The 14,332-nt window shown below is 59.6% G+C and overlaps 2 protein-coding genes across 2 annotated transcripts; one reads left to right on the forward strand and one right to left on the reverse strand.

Annotated features, from left to right (window-relative positions):
• The first annotated feature begins 20 nt into the window (after positions 1–20).
• On the forward strand, positions 21–7,298 carry VPS51 (VPS51 subunit of GARP complex). Its single transcript, XM_040609071.1, has 10 exons — positions 21–264; positions 1,002–1,131; positions 1,226–1,372; positions 1,668–1,890; positions 2,626–3,367; positions 3,610–3,828; positions 4,626–4,847; positions 5,240–5,361; positions 5,837–5,924; positions 6,527–7,298. The coding sequence occupies exons 1-10, from the start codon at positions 61–63 to the stop codon at positions 6,785–6,787; spliced, it is 2,358 nt and encodes a 785-aa protein (XP_040465005.1). The 5' UTR covers positions 21–60; the 3' UTR covers positions 6,788–7,298.
• Positions 7,299–7,386: 88 nt separating this feature from the next.
• ODF3 (outer dense fiber of sperm tails 3) lies at positions 7,387–10,789 on the reverse strand. Its single transcript, XM_040608884.1, has 4 exons — positions 10,782–10,789; positions 10,390–10,610; positions 9,650–10,060; positions 7,387–9,262 (listed from the first exon to the last, which is right to left on the reverse strand). Exons 1-4 carry the CDS (start codon positions 10,787–10,789, stop codon positions 8,751–8,753), a joined length of 1,152 nt encoding a protein of 383 aa, XP_040464818.1. The 3' UTR covers positions 7,387–8,750.
• Between the last annotated feature and the right edge of the window lie 3,543 nt (positions 10,790–14,332).

A 14,332-nucleotide genomic window follows, 5' to 3' on the forward strand; every position in this document is an offset into this window, starting at 1 on the left:
CGGAAGAGGCGCGGGGGGGGCGGGGCCGGAAGTGGCGGCCGCTCCGGACGGCCCGGCGCGATGGCGGAGGTGGAGGCGGCGGAGAGCCGGGCCGGGGGTAGCCCCGAAGCCGGCACCGGTACCGGCAGCGGCACCGGGTGGCGACGTCCCCATGGGCCGCTCCAGCGGTACTACGGCCCGCCCGCGGCGGAGGCGGCAGAGCCGGACCCGGACCCCGCCGACATCAACGGGCCCCACTTCGACCCGGAAGTTTTCCTCACTAAGGTGGCCTTTGACTCCGCAGCGACCTCCCTCCCTCGCCCCTGGGAGCCCCCCGGGCCGAGGTGGAGACTCCCCCCCGCCCCGCACTGGCAGGGCGCCCCGGCAGCCCTGGGTCGGTCAGGGCCCCCCGGCAGCGCCCTGCAGCGCCCAGGCCCCCCTCGGCGGCGCCGGCAGCTCCTCCCAGCGCCCCCCCGGCGGGCCCGGGCAGGGGGGCGCCCCTCAGGGCCCCCGAAGGACCCTGCGACCCCCCCGGCACCACCCGAGCCCCCCAGGGAGGGGCTGTGCGGGGACTCCGTAGATCTTCCTGCGTGGGGGTGGCCTTGGGGCCCCCTGGAGCAGCGATGGGGGCCCGGGGCAGGTGGCAGTCCCTGGGGGATGGGTGGGGGGCAGCGGAGGGTGCCAGGAGGGCCCCGGCGGGCAGGAGGAGGCTCCTGGGGGACGTTTCCACATGCCAGGGGGGTGCGAGGTGGCATTTAGGGGCCGGGGGGGCAGGTGGGGCTCCCCACTGGCAGTTAGGGCTGTGAGGGGGGCAGCAGGTGATGGTGGGAGGACCATGGGGGGGCAGCTGGGGGTTCGAGGGGCAGGTGAGGATCCCAGAGGGGCTGTGGAGGGTAGTTAGGGCCCCAGAGGGCAGGCGAGGAGCCCAGAGGGGCAATTGGAGGCTACCAGGGGTAAAGTGGGGAACCGAGGTGGGGAGCAGTGGGGTTGGGGGCCGTTGTGCAGCTGTTGCCCCCCTCCAGGTGCGCAGTGAATGCCCCCTGGGGCAGTTGCTGGCCCGTGAGGCTGCGCTGGGGCGAGAAATCCGTGCCCTCGACAGTGACATGCAGACGCTGCTCTATGAGAACTACAACAAGTTCATCTCCGCCACTGGTGAGCACCCAGCAGGTGGACCTGGGCGCCTAGGTGGGAGCAGGGGGGTCCTGGGCAGCCACAGGACCCCAGATGCCTGGTTCCTTCTCCCCAGACACCATCCGAAAGATGAAGGTCGACTTCCGGCGCATGGAGGCAGAGATGGACGATTTGGCTGCCAACATGGAGGCCATCAGCACCTCCAGTGCCCGTGTCAGTGCCGCACTGCAGGACCGGCACCGCCGTGGTGCCCAGCTTGCTGGTATGGGAAGGGGGAGGGTCCCGGGGGACAGATCTGGGGGGCGGATTGTGGGAGGGAGGCTGAGGGGCCTATGCAGAGAAACCCCGAGGGTGGCAGATCGGGGGGCTTGGGGGGGATAGATCCAGGGATCGGGGGCAGATAATGGAGTGGGAGGGCTGAGGAGCAGATCTGGGGGGAGTGGACCCCAGGGGGGCAGATCCAGCTCCTGGCCCTGCCCTGCAATCTGGCCCCACCCCTTTTCTTGCCCTCTCCCCACCCCCACCCCCCAACTCTGCTGCTGGATCCCTGGCTGCAGGTGTGCAGGCCCTGCTGCGGAAGCTGCAGTCCCTGGTGGAGGTGCCGGGGCGGCTGCGGCGCTGGGCAGCGCCGGGGGCAGAGCCTGCACGAGCCTTGCGCTGCCACGCCCGCGCCCGTGCCGTGCTCCGTCACTACCGCCACCTGCCCTCCTTCCGTGCCATCGAGGATGAGAGCCACGCCATCATGGCCGACCTGGCGCAGCGCCTCCGCGCACGCCTCCGGTGTGTTCACTCTGCCGTCTGCTGCTGGCAGCTCTGGGAAATGGAGGTTTGGGGGGTGTTCACTCTGGAGCCTACTGACAGCTCTGGGAAGCAGCCTTGGGGGGAAGGAGGCGGTTCACTCTGGAGACAGCCATTCCAGTGAAGAGCCTTCGTGTAGGTGGTGATGGTGGTTGTGGTACCATCTCCAAAACCTGCTGGTAACAGCTGCAGGAGACAGCTTTTCAAGGGATTGGGGGTGTTAAATCTGGAGCCTAATGATAACAGCCCCAAAAAAACTTCTTAGGGAGGAGGGAATTTCCCCTGGAGCATACTGGTAGCAACCCCAGGAACAATCCTTTGTGCAGAATATTCATAGAGTGAGGGGAATAATTCTGACCACTGCTGAGAGCTTTTAAAACGTTACATTATGCAGAGTTTTTTTCTCCCATCTTTATGGTAAAGGGATAATTCTGGAACCTGCTGAGGAGTTTTAGTGTTTTTTCATTATTAATGTAAACTCTGGAACCTACTGATGATCTTTAGTCAGTTTTTTATTACAATACTCGCTGTTAACTTCAGAACATGTTGATGCTCTTCAGTATTTTTCATCCCCCTTTGTGTTTTGAATAATTACTTTTTACTCTGAAGCCTACTGATGACTTTTACTGCTTGTTCCCTGGTTTCTTGAGGTGCCGCTGTTAATCCCAGAACCTTACCTTACACTAAGTAACCCCCTTGTTTCCCCCACTCCCCCAGGGAGGACACCTTGGACCCCAAGGAGCTCACCGAGTGCGTGGAGATGCTGTTGCAGCTGGAAGAGCCACCTGAGGAGCTGTGTGAGGAGTTCCTGAGCCATGCTGGTGCCCGCCTCGAGGCTGAGCTGGCAGCTCTGGAGGCTGAGCTTCCCCCAGCCGACCCCTCCGGCACCGCCACCACGCCACCCCCCGCCTCTGACATCCTTGACTTCGTCGACCGCGGCAGCTCAGCTTTTGTGGGCAACCTGTGCCTCCTCGCGGCCTCGTACCGCAGCCTCTTCGAGGGGCGCCCAGGGGCTTGGGATGGCCGCCTGGAAACCTTCGCCGCCACCCTCACCACCCGTTACTTCGAGCTGCTGGAGCGACGCCTGGCGCTGGAGCGGGGCCTGGGCGACACCTCACTGCTGGTGCGAGCGCTTGACCGCTTCCACCGTCGCCTCCGCGCCCTCCTTGAGCTGCTGCCCGAGGCTGGGGCCGAGGCAGGTGCTGCGCTGGTGGCCCGGGCGGCACGCGAGCGGGTCGATCGCTACCTGCGGGCGCTGCAGACCTTCTTCCTGGGGTGTCTGGGTGACGTGCGCCAGGCGCTGGCTGCCCCCCGGCCTCCGGGCAAGGAGGGCCCCGGCCTGCCCGACCTCCTGGCCACGCTCGCGGCCTCCATCCTCGGCCAGCTCAAGGCCGTCCTGGCCTACGTGCAGCTCTTCACTGCCAAGGATGTCGCCTTCGCCAGCCTGCCCTACTTCAAGGTGGGTTGTGAGGCAGTGTGGGCGTGTCTGGAGCAATCTGGGGGTGGCACATGGAAGTCTGCAGGTGGCACAGGGCAGGTCGGGGCTTGCACAGGGCAGGCTGGGGGGGCACGCGATTTGGAGGTTACATGAGGCAGTTTGTGGCTCACTGTGGCGGTTTGGAGCTTGTACGAGGTCGTTTGTGGGTTTTCGGGGGCCCAGGGTGCTATTTTTGGGGCGTAACTCCCCGTTCTTGGTTGCAGGGGGAGTTCTGTGTGGAGGCAGTGCACGAAGGGCTGGTGGTGGCCTTTGTGCGCTGGCTCTGCCGCACCACCCGTGGCTTCGCTGATGGCCCAGCTGAGCGAGGGGCCCCTGCAGCCCCCCCGGCCCTGCTGCTGCTCCTTGCCCGCCTCTGTCTTGACTATGAGGCCACCACCATCAGCTACATCCTCACCCTAACTGATGAGCAGTTTCCTCCCCAGGTGAGCCCCCAGAACTGCCCCAGTTAGCCCAAAATGGCCCTAAGAGGACCCTGCATGTCCCCAAGATGTCACAGAATGGCTCTGCGTCCCTTAGTGTCCCAGCGTCCATTGACGACGCAGTGGTGGTACATGGTGTGTGTGGAGGCATGGGGATCTTCCTTCTGTCTGTGCTCCCCAAAACATCCCTGAGTGGATCCAGAATGCTCTGATGGTCCCAAAAATGGCCCCAAGGGTGTCCCGATTGGTCCTGTGGTACCTTAGATGGCTGCAGGTTCCTCAGTAGCCCTGTATCCACCCAGAACGTGGTGGTGGGGACGATGGCGCTTGTGGAGGTATGAAGCCCTTCCTTCTGTCTTTGTCTGCCCTGAAATGTCCCTGAGGGACCCCAAAATGTCCCAGGTTCCTCCCTGTGACCTGCCATTACCCTGTGTCCATCCAGGACACGACCCTGGGGATGGCAGTGCAAGCGGGGGCTCAAGGGTCCTTACCTGTGATAGTGTGTCCCAAACATCCTCGAGGGTACCTCCACATGTCCCCAAGGGGCTTCTGCTTGTCCCCAAGTCCCCCCAGATGCCCCAAGGATACATGACAGCAATGCTGCTGCAGGTGGGGTGGCCTGAATAGCATGCCATGAGTCCCCTGATGTCCCTGTGCCCCCAAGACATCAGGTGGTGGAGGCACAGGGGGCACCCCCACATGTCCCTTGTCACCACTGGCCCCGTGGCCTGGGGATACAGCGCTGAGTGCAGAGGTGTGGGGGGTGTTCCTACATGTCTCCATGTCCCTTGCTCCCCCAGGACACAGGCCCAGCAGTGACACCAGGACCAGTACTGTGTGCAGAGGCGCGGGGGGCAGCGCAGCGGCTGCTCGATCACTACGTGCAGGTCCAGGGCGCCGCGGTGGCACAGATGCTCAGGAAGAGTGTGGAGACACGAGACTGGCTGGGCACTGTCGAGCCCCGCAATGTTCGTGCCGTCATGAAGCGTGTGGTTGAGGACATCACTGCCATCGATGTCCAGGTTGGGACAACACCAGAAGCCCAGAGGGGCTGGAGTCTCCCGGGGGGTTCCAGGTATCCCAGAGGGTCCCTGGAGAGGCCCTGAGGTTCTCGTAAGGTCCTTGAGGGGTCAGGAAGTCCCCAGAGGGTCTCTGTAGGGGTCTTTGAAGTCCCCTGGCAGTTCCCAGATGTCCCAGAGAGTTCCTGGGAGAGCTGGGAATCCCAGCAGGTCCTGAAGTGTCAAGAGGGGATGCCCGAGGTCCCTATATGGTTCTTGAGGATCTTTGCGGGTCCTAGGCAGCTTTGGGAGGGTCACAGAGGATTTGAGGGATCCTGGGTGGCTTGGGGTGGGGTCCCAGAGGGTATTTTGTGGTGATTGTGGGATACCAGCCCTGAGAGGGTGCGGTGCTGCAGGTGGGACAGCTCTTCGAGGAAGGGGTGCGGCGTGCGCAGAGCAGTGACTCAAGCCGGCGCGCCTTCTCCGTCTACAGCAGCTCACGGGCACCTGGGCGCTACGCCCCCAGCTACACCCCCAGGTCAGCCCTGTCACCCGGGCACCTCTTGGTCACCCCCAGAGCCACCCTGTCACCCCTGTGCTCCCTGTGTCACCCCTGTGGTACCTGCTACATCTTCCCCATGAGATTCTTTGTGTCCCCAGACTGTCCTAGTGTTGTCTCACCACTTTGAAATCCCTTGGCCATCCTCGTGTCCTGAGAATGTCCCAGTATCCCCTGGTGATCCCCATGTGTCCCAGCCATCTGCATGTTCCCCCCTCACAGTCCCAGTATCCCCTGATGATCCCATGTGCCTGTGTCTCATGAGTGTCTTGTCTCTCTGTGTCCTGTCCCCACATCCACCGCCCGTCCTCACGTTCCCCTGCCTTTGCATCCCCAAACTATTCCAACATCCCCTGACCATCTAGGTGTCCCCATCCCCGTGTCTCCTGGCAGTCCCTGCCCCCACATCCCTTGGCTTTCTCAGATACTTGACTGTCCCTGTGTCCGTCTCCAGTGCCCCCATGGACACCCACCTGCTCAGCAACATCCAGAAGCTCTTCTCTGAACGCATTGACATCTTCAGCCCTGTCGAGTTCAACAAGGTGAGGCTGTGGGGTTTTTCTCATGTCCCTAGATGTCCCCAGGGTCCCTAAAGTGCCCACCTTCCCAGCTGTCAGCTGTCCCTGGTGTCTGCGTGACCCAGGTGCTGGAGCCCAGGGGGTCCCAAGGAGCTGATGACGAGGAGAAGGGTGTTGCCACTGTCCCCTGATGCTCCCCTGTCCTAGGTGCCGGGGTCAGGGTGTCCCTGCGGCTGGTGACCAGGGCAAGACTGCCTCTGTGTCAACTTGACGCGAGGCCTCCCTGTGCTCCCAACAGCCAGGCCAAGAGTGTCCCCATCCCCCTGTGCCATGTGTCCCCTGTGTCCCACTGTCCCACGGGTCCAGGCTTGGGGGGTGGTCCTTGGGAGTGGCACCCAGGACAAGGGTGTACTCCATGTCCCCATGCTGATGGGACTTAAAGCCTCCCTGCACTTGAAGAATCCAGGCTGCAGGAGCCCCCTTTCCCCTGCACCATGTGTCCCCACATCCCACGTGTTGGGACTTGGGGGGATCCCTGGGGCTGGTGACCAGGGCAGGAATGCCCGGAGTCACACCTGCACGAGGATGTGGGGACATCATGTGTCCCTGCTGTCCCCGTGTCCCAGGTGTCGGTGCTGACAGGGATCATCAAGATCAGCCTGAAGACGCTGCTGGAGTGTGTGCGGCTGCGGACTTTGGGGCGCTTCGGGCTGCAGCAGGTGCAGGTGGATGGCCATTACCTGCAGCTCTACCTCTGGCGCTTCGCCGCTGACGAGCGGGTGGTGCAGGGGCTGCTGGATGAGGTGGCTGCCAGCGCCGCCCACCGCTGCCTCGACCCTGTCCCCATGGAGCACAGTGTCATCGAGCTCATCTGCGAGCGGGGATAGGACGTGGGGACACAGGCTTGGGTTGATGTGCAGGACACGGCATCACATAGCAGTGAGACACAGGGCCACGGGCTATCTGTGTCACCATGGGGCACAGCAGCTGAGCAGGGACGTGTCCGGGAGGGGGAACATGTCTTAGGTCCTCTTAAATTTCTGGGGACAGACCTGTATCCCCACACGTATATGGGGACGCTCCATGTGTCCTTCCATACGCAGTACGATGCCTCATATCCCCCCGCATGGCAACATGTAGGGACACCCCTTGTCTCCAGACCGGCACAGGGTCACCCCATGTTGTCAACATACTGCTCCCCCAGCCCTGGTAGCACCCCACATTGTCCCCTTGCCCCAGTGACCCCTTCAACATATACTGACACCCTCTGTTGTCCTTGTGGCCCCAGTGACACACCATGTCATCCCCCACCTTGGTATACCCCCTTGTGCCTGGGAACATCCTAGGCACAGCCTCTTTGTCACAGTTGGGGACAATAAATAAAACGTGTGAGCTGTGTGTTGTGACCCCTGCCTGTGCCTGGGATGGGGACAGGACAAGACCTAACAGGGACCAATGCCTGTGTCCCTGGAGTGGCAGTGGGGGTGTGTAGGGGCAAAGGGGGGTCACCTAGATGTGCCGGTCCCTTGGCCACCTGTGTCCCTGTAGGGCAGTGGGTAGGGGACAGGCTTTCCTCTCCCCCAGGCAAACCCTTGCACAAGCACTGTGTGCTGCCAGTGCCTCGCACGAGCACCCAAGGAACATCCAGGAGTAACCTGGGGCAGCTTGTGCCTTGTCCGGCCCTTGCACAAGCAGCCAGCGCCCTCCCAGCCACCTCTCACGAGCACCTCGCACGCCTGCGGGGCCTTGCACAAGCAGGGGGCTGCCTCCCCGCGCACCCCAGCTGGCTGCGGGGCCTCGGCAGGGCCAGCGCTGCACAGCAGCTCCTGCCCACCACTGCTGGGCACTGCGAGGGGGTCCTGCGGTGCCCGGGAGTGAGGGGCGGGGGGACAGGTGCAGCGTTGGGGCATGGGCAGTGCCCTGGGTGTGCGCTCAGGGAAGGGCACCCGTGTACGACAAGATGGGGGTGCTGAGAGGGGCTGTGTCCTTGGGGTGAGCCTGTGCCTGCGGGATGCTCAGCCAGGGCTGGGCTGCTCCCCCGGGGCAGCGTTCGGCTCCAGCCGGTGACATGGTGGTCAGAGCTCTGCCCTGCTCACGCTGCTGATCTCGGTGCTGTCCCCTCACCCTCACCTGCAACGTTTCAGTGGGAGCACGGGCACGAAACGGAGAGAGCCAGTTGTCCGCACCCCCTCACCCCACCGCAGAAGGTGACGAGACAAGATCTACGGGGGTACGTTATTTTATTAGACTTACAGGGGAAGTATCAGAGGAGTGGTGTAGCGGGAATGTCGGAGTCCAAAAGTGGGGGCGGGAGCCTGGGGCTTGGTCAACGTCACCTGCAAGGGGAAAAGTGAGAAGGAAACAAAGTGTGACCATGGTGCCTCGCTCTCCACAAGGCTTGTCCTCAGCAGAGGCCACCCGGTGCGGCAAGTTGATGTACGTGTCTGTGGCATTGGCCGTGCCTCGTGTGTGCCTGGGCACTTCCAGCTGACACCCCCTGTCCCGGTGGCACGTTCCTTGGGAACCTCCTGTGTTACCAGGACATTCCTGAGGGGCTGCTGCTGCTGCTCCTGCCTGGCACTTCTGCCCTTTCTGGGGAGGCACGTGAAGGCCAGAGAACTGGAGCTTGGGGTAGGGTAAAATACATCCCTCGGGTGTTTTTAGGAGGCCCCCGAGTGGGGAAATCTTGTGTTTGATGCAGAATGGAGTGGCATTCCGGCACCACCTGCCAGGGCAAGCTCCTGGCTGGAGCTGGGCTGAAACTTGGATGAGCCAGACCACTCTGGGTGCCCCTGCACCCCCAGTATCCCAGTACACGGGAAAGGTCTGCTCTTGGCTCTGCTTTTCCCTTCAGTGGTGGCATGTCCCCCTGAAGAGCCTGCGGCGTTTGAGTGCACATCGGCATGGAATGGCTGAGCAGCACCACGATGGGTGCCTCACCTTCCCGGGGCAGTAGTCTGCCGGCCCCGGTTTCACTGTTTTGTCGCCTCCAAGTCTGGTTCTGCTCCCCATGGTGTACCTGGGGGCCCTGTTCTTGTAGGTGTCCAGGTCCACCTTGGAGAAGGCAGCAGGACCGGGTGTCTGTAAGAGAGGAGTGGAGCTTGCTGGGTGCCCAAGGTGGGTGTTGGTTCTTACGCTGCCCACACGGACCGTGCTGGTGCAGCTGGAGCCCTTGCGCCCCGAGGAGAGTGCACAGCTCACCTTGGGCACGTCTTCCAGGTAGCTGTAGTGCTTACTCTTCCCCTTCATCGAGTAGCACGGGCTGGCGGGAACGCAGGCTGTGTTGTGCCCCACCAGCCTGGGCAGCATGTAGGTGCCCACACCTGGAAGGGGAAAAGGGAGAGCGTCTGTGAGTCCTGCGCCTGGGTAGCAGCATGAGGGCAGGAAGGGTGTCCTGCCCCTCCTGCCAGCGCCTCCGTCTTCTGTCGCACGTGGCATATCGGCAGCTCAGAGCCTGAGCTGCTGCTTCTCCTTGGGATGGGAGGAGCTGGTGCTCTGGGCCACCAGGGACCTTGTCAAGGGACTAGCTGTGTCCTGCCGGGCAGGCTCGTCCCTAGGCCCACTGCACAAGCTGCCGCCCAGCAGAGCCCACCCGGCGGGCATGCCGGTGCTGGTGTCTGCGCTCCCCACATTCCCTTACCTGGCACTGTGCTGGCCGCGGCGGCCTTGTGCCGGAAGGCCATGGGCTGTGCTGGCGGGCGCATGTACACGTGCTTGTTGGCCTTCTCGATGGAGTAGTCACCTGGGGCAGGGAGAGGCAGAGGACAGCACTGAAGCTGGGCTCTCCTCGAGCCAGAGAGGCCAGGGCAGGAGGAGGTGCTCAGCCCCATTTGCTTTCTCTCTGGAATCTTGGGAACTGCTCAGGGGCACGAGCCGATGGGTTTGTACCCTGGCCCGCACGGGGCAACGGCCAGGCGTGCTTGTCCTGCCCGAGCCAGTGCTGGAGAAGCGGTACTCACCTGGTCCGGGGGCCACCTCGCTCTTTGTCTTAGGCAGCCCGGCCATGTGCTGTGCCGGGCCGACGTACTTCCCGTGCCTGGTGATGGCCGGCGGGACGTAATAGCGCGGCCCCGGCGAGCAGCTGCTGGCCACCGGACGTTTGGCCGTGGGGAACGTGTATGCGGGGGCTCTGACTTTGGTGGGGCTGTGAGCCAGGTACCCTGGGAAGGAAGCCTGTGAGAGGACACCTGCCTCCAGCACACACCTCAAGGCAGTTCCTGAGTGCGGCAGCAGCAGCGGAGGGGAAGGAGGAAGGGAGGAGGCAGGAGCAGCCGGTTTCCTCGCACACGCCCAGGGTTATGGCTCTGCTGAGGCCCCGGTGGCGCTCGGCAGGGTCGGGCAGCTCTTCCCTGGGGCTTTCCCGGGAAGGGCCAGCCCGTGCCCTTGCTCCGGCAGAGGGCGGGGAGCCGTGGAGCGAAGGGGACCGGAGCTGCGCCTGCTTGTTCCCGGACGCGGCACACACGCCTCCCCACCTCGCCACGGGGTTTACCTGTTGTCCCGGGGATCGAGTACTTGGGTGCCGGCGTGGTGAACTGGGCTGAGATGAAGCTGCGTGGGCGATGGGGTCTCCAAGTGCCCACCCAGGCTCCGTCCGTGTCGGAGGCAGCCACAAAGCCTACGGGAACAGCAGGAGCTGCTGAGGGGCTTCCCCGGAGAGTGGCCAGTGCAAAACCTGCCCAGAAGGAGCAGCAGCGCTTCACCTTCCTCAGCCTGGACCATGGGACCGGCCACGGGCAAGCTCGTCGGTGGGTGGCAGAGCACGGGTGAGCTCGTCGGTGGGTGACAGAGCGCGGGAGGGTGGCAGCGATCTGGCAGGGGAGGTTGTGGTGTCACCTGCCAGGTGGCCTTGGGGAGCAGCCTCAGCTCATCATGGAAACGCACTGTGACATCACGCAGGCTCAGTGGTGTGGCTGGTCGGCGGGGGCCAGGGACGTATACGATTAATAATACTATAGTTAGTTGTGGGTAATCTGAAGAATATGTGTGTCTCTCTCTCCCAGGTTATCTGTTCAGTAAGCACGGGTGTGCTGCGTGGGAAGGGCCTCCACGGAGAAGGAAGCCCCGCACGCCCCGGGTGGAGCGGTGCCCCGTGCGCCGGCGCTGCGATGGAGGCACGCCTGCTCCTCGGCGCTGCGCTGGAGTTCCGGAGTTCCGTATGCCCCGCTTTGGTGACAGTTTTGGTGACCCAGATGGAACTTTGCTTCTGAACCTCGGTGGATCCATGGAATCGCAGGGCCTGCAGCCAGCACCCACGGATTCTCGGTGAGAGCTTCCAATCCCCTGACTGGAGGGATCAGAGCAAGACCTGTGGAAAGGTAAAAGGCATTCTTTTATTTCAAGGTGAAATAGTCTGCCCATCGGTCAAGGTGAAAACCCGGCAGGGTGGAGTTGTAAGGAACCCGAACCGGTAAGGTTTGGTAACTCCAGGGACACCCAGAACTGGCATTTTTCTGAGAATGTGTGTGTGAATGAATTGTCTTGGGTATCTTGGAACAGAATTGGATATTGAGGTCTGGATTATGTTTTGAGACCAAAATTTTTGTAAGCATGTGTGTGTGAGTGAATCGTCTTGGATTTTTGTAATGTCTCAGCCAAAGCTGAGATCATTCCTGGGCATGGTCGGGTGGTGCGGACTGTGGATCCTCGGTATGGACTGTTGGTAAAACCCCTTTATGAAAGGGGCCTCCATCGCAGCGCCAGCGCACGGGGCACCGCTCCACCCGGGGCGTGCGGGGCTTCTTTCTCCGTGGAGGCCCTTCCCACGCAGCACACCCGTGCTTACTGAACAGATATCCTGGGAGAGAGAGACACACATATTCTTCAGATTACCCACAACTATAGTATTATTAATTGTATACGTCCCTGGGCCCCGACCTTTGAAGGGGTCAAAAGAGACCCATTTACCCTGGCCCCCCAAATGCTGAGCAACCTTCAAGGACTTGAAAGCGGCTCTGATGTCGGCACCTGCATCGGGACTGTCTGGTTTGTCTAAGCCTTTTGAGTTATTTGTATATGAACGACTACATTTAATGCTGGATGTGCTGACTTAAAGATGGGGAACATAAAGGAGAGCTGGGGGATATTTTTCCAACAATTGGACAATGTGAGTAAAGGATGGCCAGAGTGTTTGTGCTGTGGCTCTTAATTCAAGAAACAAGAAAATTAACAATGGGACAGAGAATTACAGTGTATGTTCCGTATATGGTGGTTTCTGGGTTAGAACAAAAGGGGGGACACTGGTTGTCTCCAAGCCACATGCTCAAATATCAAGTTATCTTGTTGGAGCAGGATGATGCAGAACTTGAACCACGACAGCATTAACCCAGCAATGCTTTTGAATTCAGAAGGGACACTGAATCCCTGTATCATGACTACAAATTGCTGAACATGTATATTCCAGTAAAGAGGATCTGAGGGATGAACCATTAACTGGTCCTGATTTGGAATTGTGTACCGACGGTAGTAGCTTTGTACAAGACGGGTGGCTGGATATGCAATGGTTACGGCTGCACAGGGGGTAGAGGCTAGGCTCTACGCATCAATACATCACCAAATATGCATTTGGGATAGGCCATGTACATGGAGCTATCTGGAAGGGAAGAGGACTGTTGTCAACCCGAGCGTCACCTATTAAATACAAGGAAAAAATCCTTAATAATGCATTGCAAAGCACATCCATTTGGGCAAACTGCAGTGAATGTGGGGAATCAGTTGGCTGATAAAACTGCCAAGGAGGTGGCTGAACGAAGAAGCATCCTTGCACTAGTGCTAGTAAAGCAGGTACAGCTCCCAGTCCTGACACCCAATTATAGTGAGGCAGAGCAACGAATGGCATCACTGTTAAAAGCAACCATAAACAGAGAGGGTTGGTTAATAACCCCACAGAACAAGTCATTGTTCCGTCACCACTAATGACTAGGATTGTGGAAAAGAGACATGAAGAAACACATTGGGGTAGTGAGGCCATGATCTCTAGTCTCCAAAATTCGATTACATGTGTAGGAATGACTGGAATAGTAATGTCTGGAATAGCAAAGCGCCCCATTTGTTTAAAAATAATCCTGCAAATAGCCAAAGACCACCCCCAGGGACCACTAAGTGGGGAAATTCACCTGGAGATTACTGACAAGCTGATTTTTTTGAACTACCAGGACAGAATGGGTGTAGGTGTGTCAGTATCGATTGATACTTCTTAAGGACAGCTGGAAGCTTTCCCCTGTTACACCAACAAAGCCAGAGAAGAGACTAAGGCATCACTCACAGAAATAACAGCAAGGTACCAGGCACCAGTGGGAATGTCCTCTGATCAGGGTCCGCATTTTGCGGACCAGAATTAGGCAATTCAGGTGAGATACGCAAAAAGAATAATTTTGAAAAATCTGACCTAAGTAAATGAGACTTATAAGTAAGTAAGTCTCAAAGGCAGGAAATGTTACAGAAGGGTTAAAGTTTAATCTTAAAGAACTTAGAAGTGGTCATGCATTCTAGGTTCAAACAGTTAGTGTGAAGGTACCTTGTTTGTTTGAAACTAATCTTTCTATGCTTGTAAGCGGTAAATTCAGATTCTAACAGAGAGGTAGCCCTGGAAGACGAAGGCAAATTCCTCCTAAGGCTAGGGATTCCACACTTTATGTGGAGATTTAATGAGTTCAAGGTTATTTAAAAAAAATAAAAATAAAATCCTATATTTTTGATTAGCAAAACTTAAACGAGAGAGCTGTAGAGCACCATGGTGATGAGCAGAGGACCAGTCAGCTTCATAGCAGTGTGGGGTGTGAGGCTGTGAAGGGCAGTTGTAGAAGAGTGAAGGCAGAGGGTTGATCAGCATTGATAACATGCAGCTGTGGCCTTGCCTCGAAGGCAGTGGGTTGATGGACATGGATGATGTGCAGCTGTAGCTTGTTCTGGCTAAGTAGTTAAATAGCCCTGAGGAGTGGGGGGGTGGGTGTGTCGTCTGACCTGTAGAGGAAGGATAAACAGTACGGACAGTAGAATCTGACCAATGGTAAAAGCCTTGTTGCAGCCTGATAGCTTGCTTGTGCTGTAACAGGCAGTGAGCATCCTTTGCAGCTGAAGGCACGAGACCCAGGATATAGTGAACTGGAAGTGTGGGTGACAGGGCCACCCCCGTGGGCTTGCTCCCCCTGGAGCAGTCTGTCTGTGCTCAGGGTGACATGCCGGTTTGAGAGAGCATTACCCTCCTCTCCACCCTCACTGCATTTGGGAGCTCATGTGGACTCAGCACAGCCAGCAGGAGAGCGTGAAGCCAAAGAGAAGTGGTGGGGAAGCATCGAACGAGAGGTACAAGGGTGGCTGGGAGGGATGCTGCCCTTTCTGGTGCATTCCTCCTGGTCCCACTGGCAAAGGAGCAGCTGGGGGCTCTGGGGCAGTTGTGGTTGTGCTGTCTGCCCAGTTCTCCCTTGGGAATCACG

This window comes from Falco naumanni, chromosome 10 (genome assembly GCF_017639655.2).
Source record: "Falco naumanni isolate bFalNau1 chromosome 10, bFalNau1.pat, whole genome shotgun sequence".
NCBI classification, from domain to species: domain Eukaryota; kingdom Metazoa; phylum Chordata; class Aves; order Falconiformes; family Falconidae; genus Falco; species Falco naumanni.

What these genes read in the sequence shown, in the direction of transcription:
- VPS51 (XM_040609071.1), top strand. Translation starts at nt 61, where the DNA reads ATGGCGGAGGTGGAGGCGGCGGAGAGCCGGGCCGGGGGTAGCCCCGAA. An exon ending in CCGTGGTGCCCAGCTTGCTG is followed by an intron (nt 1,373 to 1,667) that starts GTATGGGAAGGG and finishes CCCTGGCTGCAG; the next exon opens with GTGTGCAGGCCCTGCTGCGG. An exon ending in CGCCTCCGCGCACGCCTCCG is followed by an intron (nt 1,891 to 2,625) that starts GTGTGTTCACTC and finishes CCACTCCCCCAG; the next exon opens with GGAGGACACCTTGGACCCCA.
- ODF3 (XM_040608884.1), bottom strand. An exon ending in CTCGATCCCCGGGACAACAG is followed by an intron (nt 10,061 to 10,389) that starts GTAAACCCCGTG and finishes CTTCCTTCCCAG; the next exon opens with GGTACCTGGCTCACAGCCCC. An exon ending in GCTGTCCTCTGCCTCTCCCT is followed by an intron (nt 9,263 to 9,649) that starts GCCCCAGGTGAC and finishes GCTGCTACCCAG; the next exon opens with GCGCAGGACTCACAGACGCT.